The sequence below is a fragment of the Mobula birostris genome, chromosome 2, assembly GCF_030028105.1.
Source record: "Mobula birostris isolate sMobBir1 chromosome 2, sMobBir1.hap1, whole genome shotgun sequence".
Lineage (NCBI taxonomy): Eukaryota > Metazoa > Chordata > Chondrichthyes > Myliobatiformes > Myliobatidae > Mobula > Mobula birostris.
Window position 1 is genome coordinate 85,782,676 of NC_092371.1, and position 21,682 is coordinate 85,804,357.

The following is a 21,682-nucleotide window of genomic DNA, read 5'->3' on the forward strand; positions in this document are numbered from 1 at the left end:
CAACCCTATACAAGCATGTTAAAGTGATTTCCTTCATTCCACATTACACAACATCACAGAGGGGTACCTAATATCTGGAACCATACCAGCCTACTTGCCACATAACCCCTATTACCCCTATTTTGTAGCGTACCATAAAGCACACCTTTAACAAAGAATGAAATATACTTATGGCCAAGTTATCCCATCTTTCAAATCAGCAGAATTTGATGAATACAGCCTTGTGGCAAAAACGTAAGATCAGTTACTGCAAGATCCAATGAGGTGAACAAACAAACAGAATTCAGCACCCTTCCATTTGGTATGACAAATGCTTCAGAACCTCACTGCCTTGTTTTACTATGTCATCAGTTCAATGGTCTTTATACTAGCTATTCAAATGTTAAAATTAATTTTCATTATCCCACATAAAGTCCTTTTATATTTTTTTTTATCTTTCTTTTTTTCCCCCAAAAACAATCTCAGATTTAATTTTAACTTGGAACCATTCTAAAAGTTTTTTTTAGCAAATTCACATTTTACTTAATTATAGTGGGAGATGCAAATTCTGATCAATTTACTTAATTCATCCAATATCCAGATACAATTCTGAGTGTAACTCAACTACTGAACCCCCACAACCCTCTGCAGTGTGAAAAGCTCACTACCCTCTGAGTGAAGTTTCTCCTCACTTTCCACAGATACTGTTCGAGTGCGTGTAGCATTTTTTGTGCTTTTTTCCAATTCCTGAGAAAACCAGACTTCCATACCATATTCTTCAGTTACACAATCAGTCACAAAAATGTATGATACAGCAGTCACAACAAATTAACATTACTGCCACCTGTTAGCCAGGAAATCTCAAGTAGAACTAATTTAATTTATAGAAAAGATAAAACTACTTTACAAGATAAATAATTTATCTAGTTTCTTTGGAGCTTAAACTAGTGAGCTAGTGATTCAACCCAACCTTTGAAAAAAGACAAATGCATCTTCATTAATGTACGAGGAACATTTAATGGCTTTGGGCCCACACTTGTTGTATTTTAGAAAAATTGAGGGGTGGATCTCCTGAAAACCTGCTGAATATTGAAAAGCCTAGATAGAGTGGACGTGGGGAGGAGGTTTCCAATAGTGGGGGCATCTGGGACCAGAGGGCACAGCCTCGTAATAGAACATCCATTTAGAACAGAGGAGGAGGAGGAACTTCTTTAGCTAGAGGTAGCGAATCTGTTGAATTCATTGCCACAGGTGGCTGTGGAGGCCAAGTCATTGGCTATATTTAAGGCTGAGGTCCATAGGTTCTTGACTGGTAAGAGTATCAAAGGTTATGGGGTGAAGTCAGGAGAATAGGGTCGGGAGGAAAAATAAATCAGCCATGGTGGAATGGTGGAGCAGACTCAATGAACCAAATAGCCTAGTTCTGCTCCCATGTCAGATTAGCTATTTCCCTCTTCAGGATTTAATAATGAAGTATGCTCCCAGAATATACTGAGCTAGTGCCCTATATATACGCACAGGTACAGTCTGAGATGGCCTGAGACTATATACATAAACCTTGAAAGAATCACTAACAAGGGGCATAGCCACAAAATAAGGAGCTGCTTATTCTGTTGCCATCTTTGATCAAATAATACAAGATTTAATCTTTTACTTTGATCTTGAATTAGTCCTAAAACATCTTATCATTATTAATAACATTAAGTGATTTAATATTCCTCACTATACACAGAATTGTTGCATGGACAACCCTCTGGCTCAATTTGCAAATGCAACTTTGATTGGAAGACTAACTGAACCTTACACTTTCTTGAACTGTTCAAGTTTGAAAGTTACAGTACAAAACATTTACACTAATTCTATGGGATGAATTTGAACTTTCCTCAATTGTATTTAACTCTCAAATATCTAAAAACATTCTAATATTTGGAATAAAAAAAAACAGGAGTTATCTTTTTAGTCCTTGACCTCCAATCCAATTTTCAATCACTTCATTCATGCTTTGGACCGCCACTCCATTGTCTCCAATAGACCCACAAGCATTAGTACAGTTAACTTGGAAACTTTCTATTGATCCAAGCACTTTTTCCTGCGATGGGGGACTGATATTCCCCTTTTCCAATGCATTTTTTTTTTAAAAAAAACAGCCTGGGTTTAATTTTTCCAAGGAAACATGAATGCAAACCCAGAACTGGATGTTTCACTCAAGTGTAAAATTACTACTTGGAAAATCAGAGAGTATTTTGAACAAAAAGTTTTCAATTTTTGGTAAACAGAATTGAAGTTTTTCTTTAAAACCATGAAGGACATGAACAATGAACACACTTTGCGTAATTTTTCCATTGAATTGTATTGATAAACCTCCCTGTTGGTAGTTTGCATACTTAATTATGAAAAGCATACTCCAGTATGCTTACGAAAAGCATTCTCCTGTAGTGTGTGGCTCCTTAGTATTGAAAATATTCTTCAATTTGTCTCCATAGGGCCCATAAGACATAGGAGCAGAATTAAGCCAATTGGCCCATCAGGTCTGCTCCGTCATTCAATCATGGCTGATCCTTTTTTTTTTCCTCCTCCTCAACCCCATTTCCCGGCCTTCTTCCTGTAACCTTTGATGCCATGTCCAATCAAGAACCTATCATCTCTGCCTTAAATACACCGAATGTCCTGGCGTCCACAGCTGCACGTGGCAACAAATTCCACAAATTCACTACATTCTGGCAAAAGAAATTTCTCTGCATCTCTTTTTGAATGGACACCCCCCCTATCCTGAGGTTATACCCTCTTGTCCTAGACCCTCCCACCATGGGAACACCCTTTCCACATCACCTCTGTCAAGGTCTTTTAATATTCAAAAAGTTTCAATGAGATCCCCCCCTCATCCTTCTAAATTCCAGCGAGTACAGACCCAGAACCATCAAATGCTCCTCATATAACCCTTCCATTCCTTGTGAACCTCCTCTGGACCTTCTCCAATGCCAGTACATCTCTAAGATGAGGAGCACAAAACCTATACAATACTCAAGGTGAGGCCTCACCAGTGCCTTATAAAGCCTCAGCATCACATCTCTGCTCTTGTATTCTAGACCTCTTGAAATGAAAGCTAACATTGCATTTGCCTTCCTCACCACCAACTCAACCTGCAAGTTAACCTTCAGGGTGTTCTGCACAAGGGCTCCCAAGTTCCTTTGCATCTCAGAATTTTGGATTTTCTGAGTCCACACATTTATTTCTACTACCAAAGTGCATGACCATGCATTTTCCAACACTGTATTTCATTTGCCACTCTCTTGCCCATCCCCCTAGTCTGTCCAAGTCCTTCTGCATCCTACCTGTTTCCTCAACACTACCTACCCCTCCACTAATCTTCGTATCATCTGCAAACTCGGCAACAAAGCCATCTATTTCATCTAAATGATTTATATACAGCAAAAAAAAAAAAGTGGTCCCAAAACCAACTCCTGAAGAACACCACTAGTCACTGGCAGCCAAACAGAAAAGGATCCTTTTATTCCCACTCGCTGCCTTCTTCCAATCAGTCAATGCTCTAACCATGTTAGTAACTTTCTTGTAACACCATGGGCTCTTAACTTGGTAAGCACCTTGTCAAAGGCCTTCTGAAAGTCCAAATATACAACAGCCACTGCATCCCCTTCATCAATCCTATTTGTAATTTCTTCAAAGAATTCCAACAGGATCATCAGGCAGGATTTTCCCTTAAGGAAACCATGCTGACTTTATACTGTATAATACTCTATAAACTGTACTTAAGCAAGCAAAGAGTAAAGGTGCCAAAATAAATTTTGGTTGTACCACATATTGTTTCTTAATCTACAAGCATAATGAAAACCACCATAGCACATCAGCCCCATTAAAAACAGATCATACTTGAATTAGTCTCAAGAAAAAGCTTGTGAACCCTTTGCAATTATCCGGTTTTCTGCATTAATTACTCTAAAAATGTGGCCCGATCTTCAGTTAACACAATCTGCCTAAACTAATAACATATAAACAATTGTACTTCACATCAATACTGAGTACATTTAAACAATCACAGTCTAGATTCGAAAAAATATGTGAACATCTGGGTTAATGCCGTCTACAAAAGTTATTTGTTATCAATGAGATGAGATTGGAGGTGTGGGTTGTTGAGGTGCCCTGTCCTATATAAAAAAAGACACAAAGCCAGGTTACTGACAGAGCCTGCTCTTCTAAAGAAAGATCTGTTCATGTGCACCATGCCTCGATCAAAACAACCTTCAGAGGACCTTAGAAGAATTATGGAGATGCATAAAGCTGGAAAAGGCTACAAAAACACTTCTAAAGTGCTGTGTGTTCATCAGTCCACAGTAGAAATTGTCTACAAATTCAAAATTGTTACTACTCTCCCTACGAGTGGGTGTCCAGTAAAGATCACACCTGGAGCACAAGTGCATTTCTGAAGGAGGTGAAAAAGAACCCAATGGTAACAGCAGAAGCAAAAATCTATAGAACTTGCTGAAGTCTCTGTTCATGTGTCCACTCCAAGAAAAACTGAGCAAGAATGGTGTTCATGGAAGGACACCATGGAGGAACCCACTGCTATCCAAAAAAAAAGTTGCAAGCGTCAAGCTTGCAAAAGACCACCTGGATGTTCCTCAGTGCTTCTGGGACAATGTTCTGTTGACAAATGAGACAAAAGTTGAACTTCTTGGTAGAAATGCACACTGCATGTTTGGAGGAAAAGGGGCACTGCACAACACCACCAAAAGGCTCACAAACTTCTTCTTGCAACTGTTATGAAATTACACCCAAAGCAAATAATTCACCATTTATAAAATATAGACAATTGTACACTATACTTACCTACAACTTTAACATGTATAAAATTAAACTGCACCCCAGAGCAGGATTCTCAACTCAAATACTTACAGATCTGCTCTCTTGTTCTCCCCAAACTGCGAGTTCCTTCGATTCTATTTCTTCAGGACTCATACGTACCAAATAGAAGGGAACAATCTCTTCTCGTACGACACGCCGAAAGAGCCCCTGCAAAAAACAGTTCTACTTTATCCAACATAAAAGTGAAAGAGTAAGAAAAAACAATTAATGAGATTGATAAAATAGTTAATTACAAAAGCAGGTGGTTTTGTGTCAAATGCACAAAATAAGTGCCAACTTTACCACATGACACAGAAAAGATACCTGGTTCCTGGGGTTCTTTAAATTGAACATGATACTCCGGTATCTGCTCTTGTACTTGCTGTGAGTATCTTGAAACAGGGTGAAAAGCTCTTTTTCAACATTCACAGCTATCCTTCCTATTGTGTCCTCAGTTACGTCAAGATCGTCACAATCATTTACCCTGGGTTGTATAAACATAAATACATTTGGGTCATTACCAACCAGGACAGAGCCCTCCATCTTACGAGAAAAAGGATTATGCATGACATCTGCAGAGTTGGGTAGTGAATAAGATTGACCTACTGGGCACAGTCAAAGGATTACAGAGAGTATAAGTAACCTATGTACAGCAACTAAAACAGTTAATGAACTTCCTGTTTGCTCATCATAGGTACAAACACTACTGTTAAACTGTTTAATAATCCACAGCTAAAAACTGGGAATTTAAAAAAGTGTTTGGGGGAAAAAAAATAATTCAGTTAATTAAATAAACTGGGACTAAAAAGCTAGCATTATTTACAATGACAGTTAAGCAACCATACATGGCAAATTGAACTTAAAGCAGTTACGTATGCCGTTTTTCATTTTAGTAGGAAAAATAAAATTTTTCCAAGGGTACAGAAGTGAAGAAATGGGAGACTGACAGGCTATTGGAAGGACAAAGTAAGACAGTTACTAAAAATACGTTCTGAGTGTTTGGCTCTGCCACTGGAAACAAAGCAGAAAAGGGAATTGTGCTACTATCAATGCCTAGACTTCAGCTGACAGCATAATAAATTTGGTTTAGGAAAGAAATGAAGGTCCCGGAGAAGGTGGAGGCAAAGTTTACCAGAACGGCATTAGGGCAAGAAACTTCATTCACATGAAGAGCTGAGAAAAATCTGTGTCCTTTCCTTACAGTAGAGGAAGTTAAGGGAAGAATCTTATAAAGGGTCAGTACCCCAAGGGGACAAATTTAAGGCGACAGGCCAAAGAACCAGAGAAGAGAAAAAATAGTCAATAGGTTGATAAAATTTGGAATACTCAGCCCAGGTGACTGGGGGAAGTAAAATTCATTCAAGTACAGATTTGTTTGTGTCAGTAGAAAGCCTTGTAGGTTTGTAGGGAGAAAACAGAATAGGTAAATCAATAAATAGATTGCTGGCACTGGCAAATGGACTGAATAACTGCCTCCTGTGAGGTTTTTTTTTTAACCTCCCTCTCTCTTGCTTCTTGCAATGCTTAGCCTAATCTGAGGGTTAAAGCAGTTACACAAGATGATGAATAAGGACAGAATTACACCAGGAAAGAGTCTGAAAACACCTGCAAATTTTCACCAATTTATAATAGCTACATACGGCAAAAGCTTGATAATCAATAAACTGAATTGTTCCATTTTTCTAACCAGTCTTGCTTTGAAATATTCACTTTTTACTCCGTGTTGAGAATTCAAAATCACACAAATTACTGCTTGTAGTATGCTCCAGTTTCTCTGAACAGAAAACGCTGAACTGTTACACTGTGTCATAACCAGACACTAACTTCTTACACGAGAAATTCTTTTGTCCATAATTTTACTAAAGCTTATAAGAGTATGAGAAATGGGAGGAGGATTCGGTCAATCTGCCTGTCAAGCCTAATCATGCAGAAATTTGCCACGTAGAATTACCACCCAAAGATGCTAAACGTTGAAGTGATTGTTTTAAAAATCAAATGATAACTCCTAAATTTTAATAATAATGAACCACAGAATTGGGAATTACTAAAATACGGAAAGATAAACTAAAAAAATGACAATCGATACAAAGATGGCATTTCAATATGATTAATCCATAAAAATTCTGCATGTTACACCTGGCTCTTTCATAGATCACAAATTGTTGTGCATTGAATTTCTCACCTTTTACAAAGGATCTCCTTCAGTGACCGGCGAATGTTGTGGCGGATTTGGGAATTAGATAATTGACTGGCATTTTTTACAGCAGTAACCGGAGGCTGTTTATCCACTGATCTGTTTGCTGTAGACTGCTCACTTGGAAGGACAGACTGTTTTGCTGTGGCAGTAGAGTGCTTTAGTGGTATTCGGTATTCAGATCCAGCAATGCCTTTAGGTGAAGACTGTGGCTTAGATGAAATTGGATACTTAGCTGAAACTTGTGGCTTAGGTAAAATTTTCTGTTTGAACAAAGTCTGTTTAGCAGTAGGTTGTTGAGATGCAGGAACAGGTCGCTTAGCTACAACACGATGTTCTGCAGTATTGACTGGCTGCTTCAATGCTGCAGCTGATGGCTTTGAGGACGTAGTTTGCATACTTGCATTAGACGGTTGTTCCACAGGTGCAGAATCAGATATCTTGGTGTCAACTGGACCCTCTCGTTGAACTATTAAAGAAAATATATTTTTCCAGAGTGAAACATCTTGTGTGGTGCAATATTCTTGATGCATAAGTATTGCATCTTCATAAAATGTGCATTTCAATTTGACATGAAAACAAAAAGGAACTCAAAAACACACATCTTAACTGAATAAAGTTCAGGAAACAATTACCGTGGATTCATTGATACGGTCTTAAAGCCTCAATAGCATGGCCTTATGAATCTGGCCATGCATTGCATAAAAAGAACTGAACTACTTCATCTAGCAGCAAGTTATATTCAGTTAAAATAAGTTACTGCATGGTTTCGGTAGATCATCCTACAAGAGACCAGTCAGTGCTTTTACTAGCAGGCAACAGTGGCCCTGTCAATATGGTCTTCTAATGTTCTACAAAGTGTTGTCTAAAGGAGCCAGAAACATAATACTGTAAACACAAAATACATGAAAATATATTAGCAAATTGTAATTACTATACAACTACAACACAGCAGTTGATTATTCTGGGGAATGTTTATTGAGCATGCACTGAAATAATGCATGTCCTCAATGTCAAAAATCCCGCATTGGCTGCTTATGAACTTCAGTTTCACTTCTTCAAAGCAACTCATCTGTAAAATATTCTTAAAATACCAGACTTCAAACTCTAAAATAGAATGCAGTATAACTAATCATTTACAAATTACTATTGCAATATCTACTTATTTGAATTATAAGCTATTGAACAATGATCTTACCCAGAATTCATTACACATTTTTAATTATACATCAGCAAAATGTTGCATTTTGTAAATTTAGAACAAAATGCTGGAAAACTCAGGCCAGTTCACTTTGTTGCTCTCTCCAAAAGCACTCCATGTTCCACTGGGAAAAATTTCTTTCCTTTTAAATTGTGAGAGACCATAGTTCTATAGGATTTGCTTCTTGAAAGGGTAGAACAATGGTTTCTGTGCTGTTGCAGTTTTTGTATGAAACCTCTAAATGTTGTTTCACCATCTCCTCAGCCATTACAAAAATAACTATTTATAATTAACTTATTCTTAACATGCAATGAACATTGACTGATGGTTAACTTTTGAAGTCCCCTTCATGTCTTATCGTTAATCAGGTTGCATGAGTTGCATCATTTTTGAGCACTTTAGTTGGGGTATGAAAACATTATACTAAACAAATGTATACTGAACTTAAAAGAACTGAAATGCTCTGTTATCTTTCAGCTTTCTAGAGTCTCACAGAACAAACCCAAGTGTTTAGCTCCAGTTGCTTGGGATTCATCTTTTGTTGTTGTAATGTTATATCTAATTGGTTTTAATTTTCTGGTAACTGCTTATATTTCTATCATTTTCAGTCCTCTCATTGTAGTGTTTTTTCTAAAAAAAAATTGTGGTACAAATTATTAAGCTTTGTCAAAACCAGAAACAACAGTTAAAAATAACTGCAACACCACCACTTGTTAAGCTTGTGGCTGATCACTTCCACAGCCACTTTAGTGTTATGCTGAATACCACGTTATTGCATTAAAATTGCATGCAATTAAAACAGGACATTGTAGTGGCAAAACTGGCATGTCTTAAAACAGAACAAATGGATTGCCGTGAACACAAAATAAAATTAGCTACGGAAAACAAAAATGCTCATCTTAATTTTAAGTGGCAGCAAAACAGGAAAGTCAAGATTGGGTGCATTTCAGGAAACCCTCTCTGTTATCTCACATCTCAAACACCTTAACATTCATCACATGTATACTACATAACCTGAACTTAACAGTTGATGTTATGGGCTGCCCCAAAACTTTTTCCACTTTTGCTGTGCCTACTTGTTGCAGTGTAATACATACTTTGTTACCTACCTTTGTCATTTAATTGTCATCCATCAACTATTAGGTGTCATTGCAGGTGACCTCAATGCATAGTCTCAGTTTAGTACCATGGAACTGCAGCACCATCAGTGCTGTTGCCTTTCAGGTGTTTCTCCCTCACCCTAATAGATAAAATGTTCTATGGTGCTATCTACAGAGGTATAAGGGGCAAAGGAATAACTCTGGCATCCAACCTACCCTTCAAACAGTATCACAAATTAACTAGTTAATTATCTATAGCTGTGCAGAATTTAGCCATACTCCAGTTCATGGTAATCCTTCATTACTCAAATTAGCAAGGAAGCATCCAGGAAGGCGAAGGTATACTGAGATACACATGGAGGACAACACAAACAGAACGGCATCATACAAACTAACCACTCATCTGGTTAAACGCAATTTGCCACAGAGTATGTAGATCCCTGTAGGACTCGAGTTTAGAATGAGCAGAACTGCAGTGAAAGTATATTTTCACTCTAAAGGAATAACTAAAATGATATTTGGGGTGGGGGGCATGGGGTGTTGGATGAAACTTTTACTGTGAGTAGACACAAATTGAACTTGCACTCAGATGAGCCAAGATAGCTCGAGGTACTGAGTGAGTGGCTTGCCCTGGCTCCTAATTTGTACATTAATTTTTTTTGATCTGATATCAAAGATGCAAAGCACTTAAAGAGGACATGAAAAAGCCAGATCTCAGGATCAGTGCAGCACACCCTTCTTGATCTTGTTGCATGTTAAGTTGCTTATTTATTTTTTGAAAGCAATGTGCTCCACTAAAAAATAAATGGCTTACAAATAACAGTAGATAATTAAAATCAGGTCAGTTGCACCTCGTAGCAATTTTCAATTAAATCCAGCATTTTATACTTCGACCAAAAATATCACGGTCCAATAATACTTAAAATTATTCTGTGACAGTGCAGGACACTTTCCATGAGCAATGATCTATTTCTACTATCAGCTATTAATGATCTTGAGATTTTAACATTGAAATATATCACAGTAAACTTAATTACACTCAGATTTGTTCTGACTAATGAAAACACTGCAAAACAGATAGAGAAGTTCCTTAAAGATTGTCAAAGTAAGTTTTATGGTGAAAAAATGCTTCTATGCCAATACATTCCTAGCCCTCACTTATTAGTGTTACTACATTCATCTATGGCTTTATTTTTTTTCCTCAAAATTTTAAATAAGCAGTGTTCACACAATTACCAGCAACAAAGCCTCATCAGAAATGCATTCAATATAAATTGCTATATAAATTCAATGCATGGATATTCATACATCTAACTGATCTAGAACATTCATAAGGTGTAGACTGTGATTTCAATTGTTAGTACAAAGGTAAGATTATGCACTCAAGTCTTTCCTCTGTGCTAACCTTGATTTGGACTTCTTCCAGATGATAGACCCTGAAAATTCAGGTTGTGAGCTTGAATGTGAGAACTAGGAACACCCACTTGGCTACATTCCCACTACATAAATACTAGTTTGTGGAAGATGCCCCCCTTCAAACAAAATTCTGCGTGACTATTTAGATGAATGATCACCATCCATTAAGTGTGGACACCGCTCATCTCAAAAAGCAGGTTGTCTTTCGCTAATGGTGACACCTTCACAAATAAAACTGGATTAAGCAGATGCAATTGTTGGGTGGGTGCCATAAAGATAAATAACACTTGTTAATCAGTTGTTAACCTGCTTCCATAGATCTATTCCAACTACTCTGGTAGATTTATATAGATTCTATTTCAGTTTTCATGTAGCACAGAGCTCACACAACAGCCAACATTGCCCCTGCATTCCAACTCATTCTTGTTTATGGGCATTGACGTTGTAGAGTATTAGCGTTACACTCATTTCTAAAGTTAATGGGCCTGAAGCACTGAGACTACAACTACATTTAAATTTTGACAGATATTTCAAGTCATTATAATAAAGATATCAGAATGAAAAAAAGATAATTTCTACATTAAAGAAATGAGTATGTTCTATTCCGGAAGCCCTGGCTTCACTCTATACAAATTTAATTATTTACTGAGAAGATATGATATGTTCAGCAAGGTTAAGTCCACTCCAATCAAAAAAAGGGAAATAGAGGAGGGCAGCATTATTGCCAATCATAGTTCATCAAGAATTATTTGGATGCTTTTAAACCATGGGAACAATAATTTGTATTGTGTGAATATAGCTTTATTTCCAATTCAATCATATACACAATTGCATATTTATGAAGTTGGTGACAGGTCTACTTAGTCTTAGCACTACAGCACAGAAACTGGCCCTTCAACCCATTTGCTCTGTGCCAGTCTGGTCTCCCAACTAGTCCCATCTAATTGCACCCAGTCAATAGCCCTCTATACCCCTCCTGATCCATGTACTTAATCAAACTTCCCTTAGATGTTGTAATTGAACTTGTATCCACCACTTATGCCGGCAGTTCATTCCATAATTGCAACAACCTCTGAGTGAAGTTATCCCTCAGATCCCCCTTTCACTCTAAACCAATAATCTCTCATTCTTAATGTGATTTCTACTGTGGTATGGCCTTGGGTTCTGCAATTGTACTTTCCTGTCCATCTAGTTGACAATCAATGTACAGAAGCATCTTTTTAAGGCCAGCAGATTCCAAAATGCTTCTATGGATGGCCATTATAAAGATTATCTAGTAGCTCAGCCAAGGTTTAAAAATATACACAATTTTCTCCCCTAATAACTGTGCATCAGATTTAGGCTCAGGATTCACATGATCAGTCAAAAATACACAAGTATCAGATTCATAAATACTTGCACCTTACATTATGTGAAATGGTTTTGTGCTAGAAAGTATTCAGATTTCCATGGGTAACAGAAGTGTAGACTACCTCTTACTTCTAATACTTTAAAGCAAATTGGTGCTGCACAAATCTGGCAATATGTGGCAACTTTTTGCAAGCATGGAAAGAAAAAAACATGCCCATAATGCATGCATACTACAAACCTTTCACTGTCAAGATACAACAGCTAGGTGTAACAATTATAACATTTTAGCTGAATTGCAATCCAACTTATCAACTGCCAATATTTTCCAGAAACCAAGTTGTTTTTTGAATACCCAGCTATTTAGAAATACCTTTCCTAATGGTATAGCAGAGAACCAGTAAAAGAACAAGATTTTATTTATCTCGCATTTGTGACTACTGGGTGTCTCAAAGCATTTTAACGAAGCACTTCTAAAGGAGTTGGGAAAGTATACTGCATGAGGATATTTATATTCCACAGTAGATCAACGGTTAAGTCAATAGATGAAAAGTTGGTTGATGTAGATTAATGAGTGGAAGTGTGAGATTATGGCATCAAAAGGATGACAATTACTCAAATGGAAAGACCGAAAATAGGCTAGATTCAGAGGGATCTACGTATTCCAGTACATGAATCTTTTTCAAGGTAGTAGGCAGGTGCGGCAAATTGTTGAAGACCAACAGCATTTTAGGGTTTAAGGAATAGGCATAGAGTTTACAAAGAGTGAAGGTGAGGTTGTAACCTGGAGTACTGGGTACTGTTGTCCTCTTATTTAGGAAGAGAATGAGTGCAGGAGGCAACATGGAAAGATTGACGAGGCTAATTCTTGGAATGAGAGGGCTGTGTTCTCACAAATGGCTAAAACCTAAATCTGTTTTTTTTGGGGGAGTTTATAAGAATGTGAGTGGCTTTTTGCAACATGCAAAATACAAAAGGGCATGGCATGGTAGATGTTGACACATTTCCGTTAGTGGGATAATTTTGAACATGGAGACAGTTACAAAAATGAGCGGAAATTCTAAAATGAGGTTTGCAGGAAATTCCTCTGGCAGAGCATGGTGAATGTGTGAAATTCTGTCTACCGGAGGACTGTGAGGGCAATAACACTGGAAGCATTTAGAGGAGTCGGTTAAATTTTTGAAAATTTCGGAATAATAAGCGCCAAGGAGAATTGGCACAGTAGGAGTTGAGGCCTGAAACAGATAAGCCATGATCCTATATAATAGCTGGTTAGGTTGAGGCCAAGTGACCTACTCCTGTTTCCCTGGAGTTTTGTATTTTGTTTTTCTTTGTTGTACTTTTAAGTGAATGCAAAGCTCAGTCTGATGAAGTTTAAAATCATGAACTTTAGGCAGATATAAAATTATAACTGCTCTAGCAGAGGCACCCCATTTAGAAAAGCAGATTATGCACATTTCAGTACAATAGTTACAAATGGATTACCACACTGAAAACTAAAGCATTCTTTCTGTACATTCAAGACAATACACCACCCTCTCAATAAATTCTCTTCAGCTGACATGATGCTTAAATTATACTAAATCCAGAGAGGCACCTTCTCACCTCATTTCTTCAAGGATGCCAGAGAATGTTGCAAGGAAGTCACTTGTGAAATTTGAAATACCTCCTCAGTGTAGCTATGAAGAAGCAAGGGGTCCAGCTTCTGCTGAAGACCATCAACCTGAAACTTCAACTGTTTCACTTCATAAAGACACTGCTCAACTTGAAACTGACTTCTGGATATTTTGCAGACACTGCTCAAGTGTTTGGAGTTATAATACAAATACACTCCACTCGAGAGCTCCAGGTACACTTCCTATTGAAGATAAACTTAACCTGGAAAAGGAGTCACTTATCATAGTGGAATTCAGCAGGACTGGCAGCATCTATGGAAATGAACAGATGATATTTTGGGCCAAGACCCTTCTTTTTGCTTGACCTGCTGAGTTCTTCCAGCATTTTGTGTGTGTTGCTTTGCGTTTCCTGCATATGCAGAATCTTCTATTTATCACTTTATTTAATCAATTTTAAATTGGCTTTTGTCCAAACTGAAATAAAAATGAAAAATGCTTGAAAAACTTGCAAGCCACGCAACTTCACCAAGAGTAAAAGAGCAATCTTTCAGATCCGTTACCTTTCAGAGTCTGTTTGCCTATTTGTTAAGATCTTGTGCAGAAAATTTTATTATTTTTCTTTTTACAGATACTGCCAGCGTTCTAGTATTTTCTGTTTTATTATAGATTACCAGCACATGCATTTTTTCTTTCACCTGTGTTCAACTACAGGGATAGTTAGAGAAACTGCACTTTTTAATTTCTTTTAAACAAGTTAAATGATTTTGCTTTAGCTTCATGTAGATGCCAGGAGATACTCTGCATGTGAAATGAGGACTTTAGCTTAGGTCTCTACCAGTCTCTTTATTTGCAATCTTCTTAATGTTAAGCAATACTGAACATCTGAAATTCTGAATCCAAATCTTTTCCTATTTGTCTCACCCAAAAGTGTTCCTAAAAAAAAAAAATTGCATGCTAAAAAACCCTGTAAAGAACAATCAATTTTGTTTGAATAGCTTTATGCTGCAGTACTATAGCCCTAACTGTACATCAGCATTCCAGCACATTGGCATGAAGTTGTGGTCCATTCTTTCATGCAGCAATCCCTCAATTATTGAATTCCAGCTTCATCTGTATTGCCCAAAGGTGCAAACAAATATTTTCATATGGAAATAATTCACTTGCTCATCTTGAGCTTCCATAAATATTTAGTCTTATCTTCACATTCTGTATACATCTTCATATTCTTGCATTTGTTATACCATATGCCTACATTCCCCACCGTTTCACCTTGAAAATAACTGCTCCTTAAACTGTAGTCTTCCATGTACTACCACCTCACTACATTCATTCAGCAACATAGGCTCCTTCTGCACAAGCATTTATCCTTTAGAACTCTACCTCACACTTTTAATTACATCTCTTTAAACAGTTAGTTATCTCTATTATTTTAACCGATTTAATATTTTTCCACTGTATTTACATCATAATGGTGCTATGAAAATGCAATTTGTTGGACAACCTCCAACAATAACAAAGAGATGGCAACTAATCACCTGCGCCCACACTAAAACTGTGGGAAGGGGAAGGCCAGGCAGTCCCTTGATCATTCAGTTTCTCCACTTTAAAAGGAAGACTTCACAAAATTGTTAACGAATTAATATTTGTATTTGTGAAAGGTCAAGATACGAGTGCCACATATATTCAAACTTTCCATCACAATTATTTCAATCATTCACAATCATTTGCAAACAGGTTTGCAAATAGAAAAACACTACTAGACTACAGGAAGTCAAAAAATCTTGCAGAATAGAATGATGATATGAAACAATCTGTAAAACAGCATTTAAAAAAAAAAATCATGGTCAGGAAGTGGTGCCTGTTGGTGAGGCAGGCATTTATTGCACTGATAGAGCAACTAAGAACTAACCAAGTTAGTTTGGAATTGTTGTGCACGAAAAAGTAAAGACTATGTATGGGTTTAAATCCCTTTAATGACTGTGCTAAACCAACCTTTTGTGATCCAACCCTCATTCATTTTTAATCGATCTTACAATATTTGATGTTATTCATTGGCTGAATTAGGATTATTTGAAAATTATCCACATAATTTTATTCATTATTAGGAGACAGACTGATGAAGAGTTTGAGATATTAAGAAATATACAAATATGGATAGAAGCAAAGCTTCAGGTTCCTTAAAGTGGGTAAACTTGCTACTATTTTCTTCTCGTTGGCTTTTCAGAGTTCATCAGGAGTCAAGAATGTTGCAATAGGATGCAATTGCCACACGCAGCAGATACTGTTGTGTTTTCAAAGGAAGCATTGATAACTGTTTACATTAGAGGGTTCTGAACTTAGGGAGAGTAAAGTAGTAATTAAATTTAGGTTGATCTTCTAAAGGAGTGATACACATGGAAGTGATCTTGTGAACAGTACATACCTACATACGATTGATCCCAAATTCCAGTTTTTACATTATGGGAAGCCAACAAGGTGCTCTGGGATTTTCATGTTTGGTTCACTATAAGTTGTATAGCACCTCCATGAATTTACTGAAATTCATACAAAATCTATAAGTCTGTATTTTAAGGTTTTAAACAATGGTTTTGATCACTGCATAATCAGAGTAATTTGATAGAGGCAGAATTCTCTGTACACTTGTCACATGTAACCAGAAATTGAAAGCTGAACCCAGAATGCAGGTTTTCTTTAAGCCGCCAGTGCTAAGTCTTGATAAAGCACCCCGCCATTCAGCATCATTTGAAGTTGACCACGATGGAGGAATGTCATGACAAGATAAATTAAAAGTGGGAAATGCTTGAGATAAAAAACTTTTGAACATTTTAACTGTATAAAACAGCATTCAAATGCAACTGTTTCTATTTGTGTTGAATCAAACTCTTCAAAATAAATGTACTTACTTGTCACAATACAGGAAGAGTAACCATTTTGCCAACTCCAAGCAGTTCCATCAGTTCCTCGCCCTTTGTTTCCATGTGCTCCTCCAACTATTCTTTGTTACACACTCATTAACCCAACTTCTATGGAATGTATTTTAAAAGCCATTTACCAACACCACGGGAAAACTTTCCAGAACTCATTAACCTACCCGTTAACATTTGGGACATGGAAGGAAACCAGAGTAGCTGGTAGAAATCCACATGGTTACAGGAATGAATGTTTAAATTCGATAGAGTATGATGTCAACATTAAACCCAGCACCGTACTACAGCTGTAAGGCAACAATGCTACTGTTGTCACACAGCAACCGACAGTCACAAAAGGTGCTAAAGTATTTTAGATCAGTGTGGTCCATAAAGCACTACATTCAAAATATAGCATAGAAGAAAGATTTGAAGAGTAATGAAAGGAGATTAACCACAAATTTTATAGTTAATAGCTTTTTATCACTTTAACCTAAGCAAATTCAAAACAGTCTGAGCTTATTGATCAGATTAATGGAAAAAATACCCATCATTTAAAGCACATATTTGTCACATACATTTGAGTACGATGCAAGAAAGGTTGAGAAATCCTGTTGTTCTTCTTGGAGTGCCACTACTTTGTCTCCCAGCAGTACATTTGTAGAATGTCATACTCAATAGCAAAACACTGCCGAATTAACCCTGACACAAAGATTATTACACTAACAATCTGCTGCAGCAAGTTTTCGAATTCACTGATTTCCTCGACAAAGCAGAATTTTCTGAATGTATTTTAACATCCAAAAATTAACCAATTATTCAAAGTAATGTGTGACCAGTTTGCCGTTAACTTTACCCAGTGTTTTAAATTTGTGGCTTTCAATACTCTTTTGCATAAAAGTAGAAAGTAAAAATAATTCCCACTCACCTCACAGCTTTTTGAATGTTGACTGATATGCAATAACAACCTCAATAAAGTCAAAGAAAATGCAGTATTTCAAGAGGCAAGGTTGAGTTTCAGAAGTTCAAAAATAAAAATATTAAGTTTCTCAGATCTACCCTCTTTTTTTTTTTAAGCAGACTGTTTAATGCACAAATTCCTGCTCTCATCTCAGAAGCACCACTCATCCAGGACTTCGCTGAGATGCTAATTTCCAAGTGGATAACAAGATTTCACTGAGATCTGACTCCCATGTTAATGCCACCTTCCCAAAGACTAAACTTTTCCTTCTTCATGGTGTGGTACATAAAGCTGAAATCAAATCTGTTTCAGACTTAGTCAGAAATCAAATCCTTGAAATACTAGTTTCCTCTGTGATAGATGAGGTCTTGGTCCTTAAAACAAATGTGACTAGATGTTTAAAAGAAAATTTGCTCATTGTCCAATACATTGATATGGATTGAACAAAATGCAGCACACTAATAACATTGCCCATCTTATTAAATCCAACATTAGTGAAAGAAAATTCTCATGTCAGTTTATAAACCTCAAGGAGGAACTGTGTAAAATATCTAACTGCATTACAAAGACTACTGAAACTATGTATTTAGAAGATGCAAGTACTACATAGTTGTGTAAGTGGTTCTAATGAGAAAGGCTTCTAGCTAATGGTTCTCTTGATGAATATTTGCTAGGTTAATGTTAAACCCAAAGTTTTAGGTTCCCAAGGTGTAATACATATGCTTTCCAAGCATTATAAATCCTCTAACACGAGGAAATCTGCAGATGCTGGAATTTCAAGCAACACACATAAATCCTCTAGCTAGTCCGATCCAACCACATGCCATTTCATCTGTGGCTGCCAGGTGGTTGAAGAACAAGTACTGGAAAGAGATGTTATAATCTACAGTTCCCAATGAGCCATTGTGACTAACACAACTTAATCCCCAGCAGGTTTGTGGAGGCCTATGTTAAGTTATACTAGGAACTGAATGCCTCAATGACTACAGACCAGTGGCATTAACCTCCCACATCATGAAGACCCTGGAGAGACTTGTTCTGGAGCTGCTCCAGCCTATGGTCAGGCCACACTCAGATCCCCTCCAGTTCACCTACCAGCCCCAACTAGGAGTTGAGGATGCCATCGTCTACCTGCTGAACCGTGTCTACACCCACCTGGACAAGCCAGCGAGCACTGTGAGGGTCATGTTTTTTGACTTCTCCAGTGCGTTCCACACCATCCGCCCTGCTCTGCTGGGGGAGAAGCTGACAGCGATGCAGGTGGATGCTTCCCTGGTGTCATGGATTCTTGATTACCTGACTGGCAGACCACAGTACGTGTGCTTGCAACACTGTGTCTCCGACAGAGTGATCAGCAGCACTGGGGCTCCACAGGGGACTGTCTTGTCTCCCTTCCTCTTCACCACTTACACCTCGGACTTCAACTACTGCACAGAGTCTTGTCATCTTCAGAAGTTTTCGGATGACTCTGCATAGTTGGATGCATCAGCATGGGAGATGTACAGGGCTACGGTAGGAAACTTTGTCACATGGTGTGAGCAGAATTATCTGCAGCTTAATGTGAAAAATACTAAGGAGCTGGTGGTAGACCTAAGGAGAGCTAAGGTACTGGTGACCCCTGTTTCCATCCAGGGGTCAGTGTGGACATGGTGGAGGAGTACAAATACCTGGGGATATGAATTGACAATAAACTGGACTGGTCAAAGAACACTGAGGCTGTCTACAAGAAGGGTCAGAGCCGTCTCTATTTCCTGAGGAGACTGACGTCCTTTAACATCTGCCGGACGATGCTGAGAATGTTCTACCAGTCTGTGGTGGCCAGTGCTATCATGTTTGCTGTTGTGTGCTGGGACAGCAGGCTGAGGGTAGCAGACACCAACAGAGCCAACAAACTCATTCAAAAGGCCAGTGATGTTGTGGGGATGGAACTGGACTCTGGCGGTGGTGTCTGAAAAGAGGATGCTGTCCAAGTTGCATGCCATCTTGGACAATGTCTCCCATCCACTACACAATGTACTGGGTGGGCACAGGAGTACATTCAGCCAGAGACTCATTCCACCGAGATGCAACACAGAGCGTCATAGGAAGTCATTCCTGCCTGTGGCCATCAAACTTTACAACTCCTCCCTTGGAGGGTCAGACACCCTGAGCCAATAGGCTGGTCCTGGACTTATTTCCTGGCATAATTTACATATTACTATTTATGGTTTTATTACTATTATTTATGGTGCAACTGTAACAAAAACCAATTTCCCCTGGGATCAATAAAGTATGACTATAACTGTCACTGTAGCCACATTTTTGGATTATTTTCTCCACAATGTGCCCTACAGCTACAAGAGTGGCAAGCCAGGAAGGAGGCAGCTAGGCAAGCACGTACAAAAGCTAATCCCATCATAAATAGAGATGTAATACAAATCAAAACTCAAGATGAAGTTCAATTTAAACTTGTGAAGGGAAGATCATTTCCCCATGAATATACAGCATGTCTACGTTTTGGAGCAAATATCCTCTAATCTCCCTCCATATTTTAATGCCTTTACTTGTTCTTGCTCATAGTATACAATATACACACCCTACTTCCATGAGAGGAGGATCAGGCTTGTTTTTTTAATTACTTGCATAGCCTGACCTCAAAATAATGAATTTAATGGATGCACTAATGGAAATCTGTTACAGTTTAAAATGATCTTAAAGGACGTGAGAATTTAAAATAGAGTGCAATATTGCCTGAATTACAAAATGAGAGGCAGAGAGGAGGTCCCCCTCAGTTATGATGACATGTAATGCCACATCATTTGCATTTTCCAGCAGTCCAGTAAAGCGCAGATCATTCCATATCAAAGGCTCATGAAGAGTCAGTCTTGGTCATCCAGGATGTTCCAGAGCAAACGTATAAGAGCTGTTTCATACTAACCTGCTGACCAGCAACTTTCTTGCTACGTTACTGCAGCTAAAAGTATTTCCACCAATTATGGAGTAAAGGTACATAAACACAGCATGACCATGAGAAGTTCTTTCACAGCATTCAGTAATTACTAGTGCTATTTAACTCATAACTATGAAAGGTTAATTAAAGCAAATTTATAACTGGGTAAATAACTTGGAATACTTTTAACCTCTGATTACAAACTCAGTTGGTCCCGTCCCAGAGGCAATTAATGAATGTGCTGAATGTCAATGGATGAATGCAAAGTGATCCAGCATGAAAGTGTGCTGCTTTACCAAACTGGCACGTGATTTAGAAGACTAACTATGGGTTCATAGCTCCTTAACGGAATAGAAAGCCAAATCACTATTTTCATACAACTCCGGCTATCAGCTAATTAGCGAGACAACAACACTTTTTAAACTCAGTTCCCTACTGGGTCTGCAATATAGTGCAATCGTGGCAGAATCCTTGGGAGAAAAATGTTTGGTCAGGGAGTAGAAATTAGAAGATTAAATCTAAAATTGAAAAGAAGAATTCACAAGAAAATCTGAGTGCAGGTGGAACACTCAATTTTTAAAACTCTTCACTGATGCAAAAGAACCCACGTTTGGCTAGAGAACTTGCTTTTTGTAAGGAAAAAGAAGAAAAATAAGTTAATGTTGAAAACTACTATTTGATACATACACGATTCGTATAAAACTGAAGTTGGTATCACATTCTTTTCTGGTTTAACAGCGTTGTAATTATGATCAATCGTCCATGTCCCTGCAACAGTGCTTGATACAGTTTCCTTTACTGGTGGCATGGGGCTCTTATGGACTAACACTACCAATTTCCTGGTCGTCATTTCCATTGCATTTGATTCTTCACTTTTTTGAGGACCAGCTGCTGAAGGTTTCAAACTCGCCTGCAACAACAATAGTTTAACATTACAATGTAATAACCATGTTGCGTACCTTCCCCAATCACACGATTAATCACTTAACTTGACATTTAAATGTTAATTAAAAATAGAATACAATTTTCTTTTACAGCCATTGAATAACTAAGTGAGAAATTGAAAGTATTAAACACATTCCCATGTCCTAATCAAGAACAATTTCATACGATTAAAGCCTATCCTATGACATCCTAGCCCCCACAGGTGATAATGGGTACATTTATGTGTCC

At 37.8% G+C, this 21,682-nt stretch overlaps 1 protein-coding gene across 2 annotated transcripts in view; it reads right to left on the reverse strand.

Annotated features, from left to right (window-relative positions):
• LOC140188243 (death-inducer obliterator 1-like) overlaps nucleotides 1-21,682 on the reverse strand; it is a 105,397-nt gene that overhangs the window by 39,266 nt on the left and 44,449 nt on the right. For both annotated transcript variants that reach the window (XM_072244347.1, XM_072244339.1), the window contains 4 exons: nucleotides 21,197-21,419; nucleotides 7,022-7,502; nucleotides 5,164-5,323; nucleotides 4,891-5,007 (listed from right to left, as the gene is read on the reverse strand). In XM_072244347.1, the coding sequence (XP_072100448.1) occupies nucleotides 4,891-5,007; nucleotides 5,164-5,323; nucleotides 7,022-7,502; nucleotides 21,197-21,419 (981 nt within the window). The remainder of the gene's footprint in view (nucleotides 1-4,890; nucleotides 5,008-5,163; nucleotides 5,324-7,021; nucleotides 7,503-21,196; nucleotides 21,420-21,682) is intronic.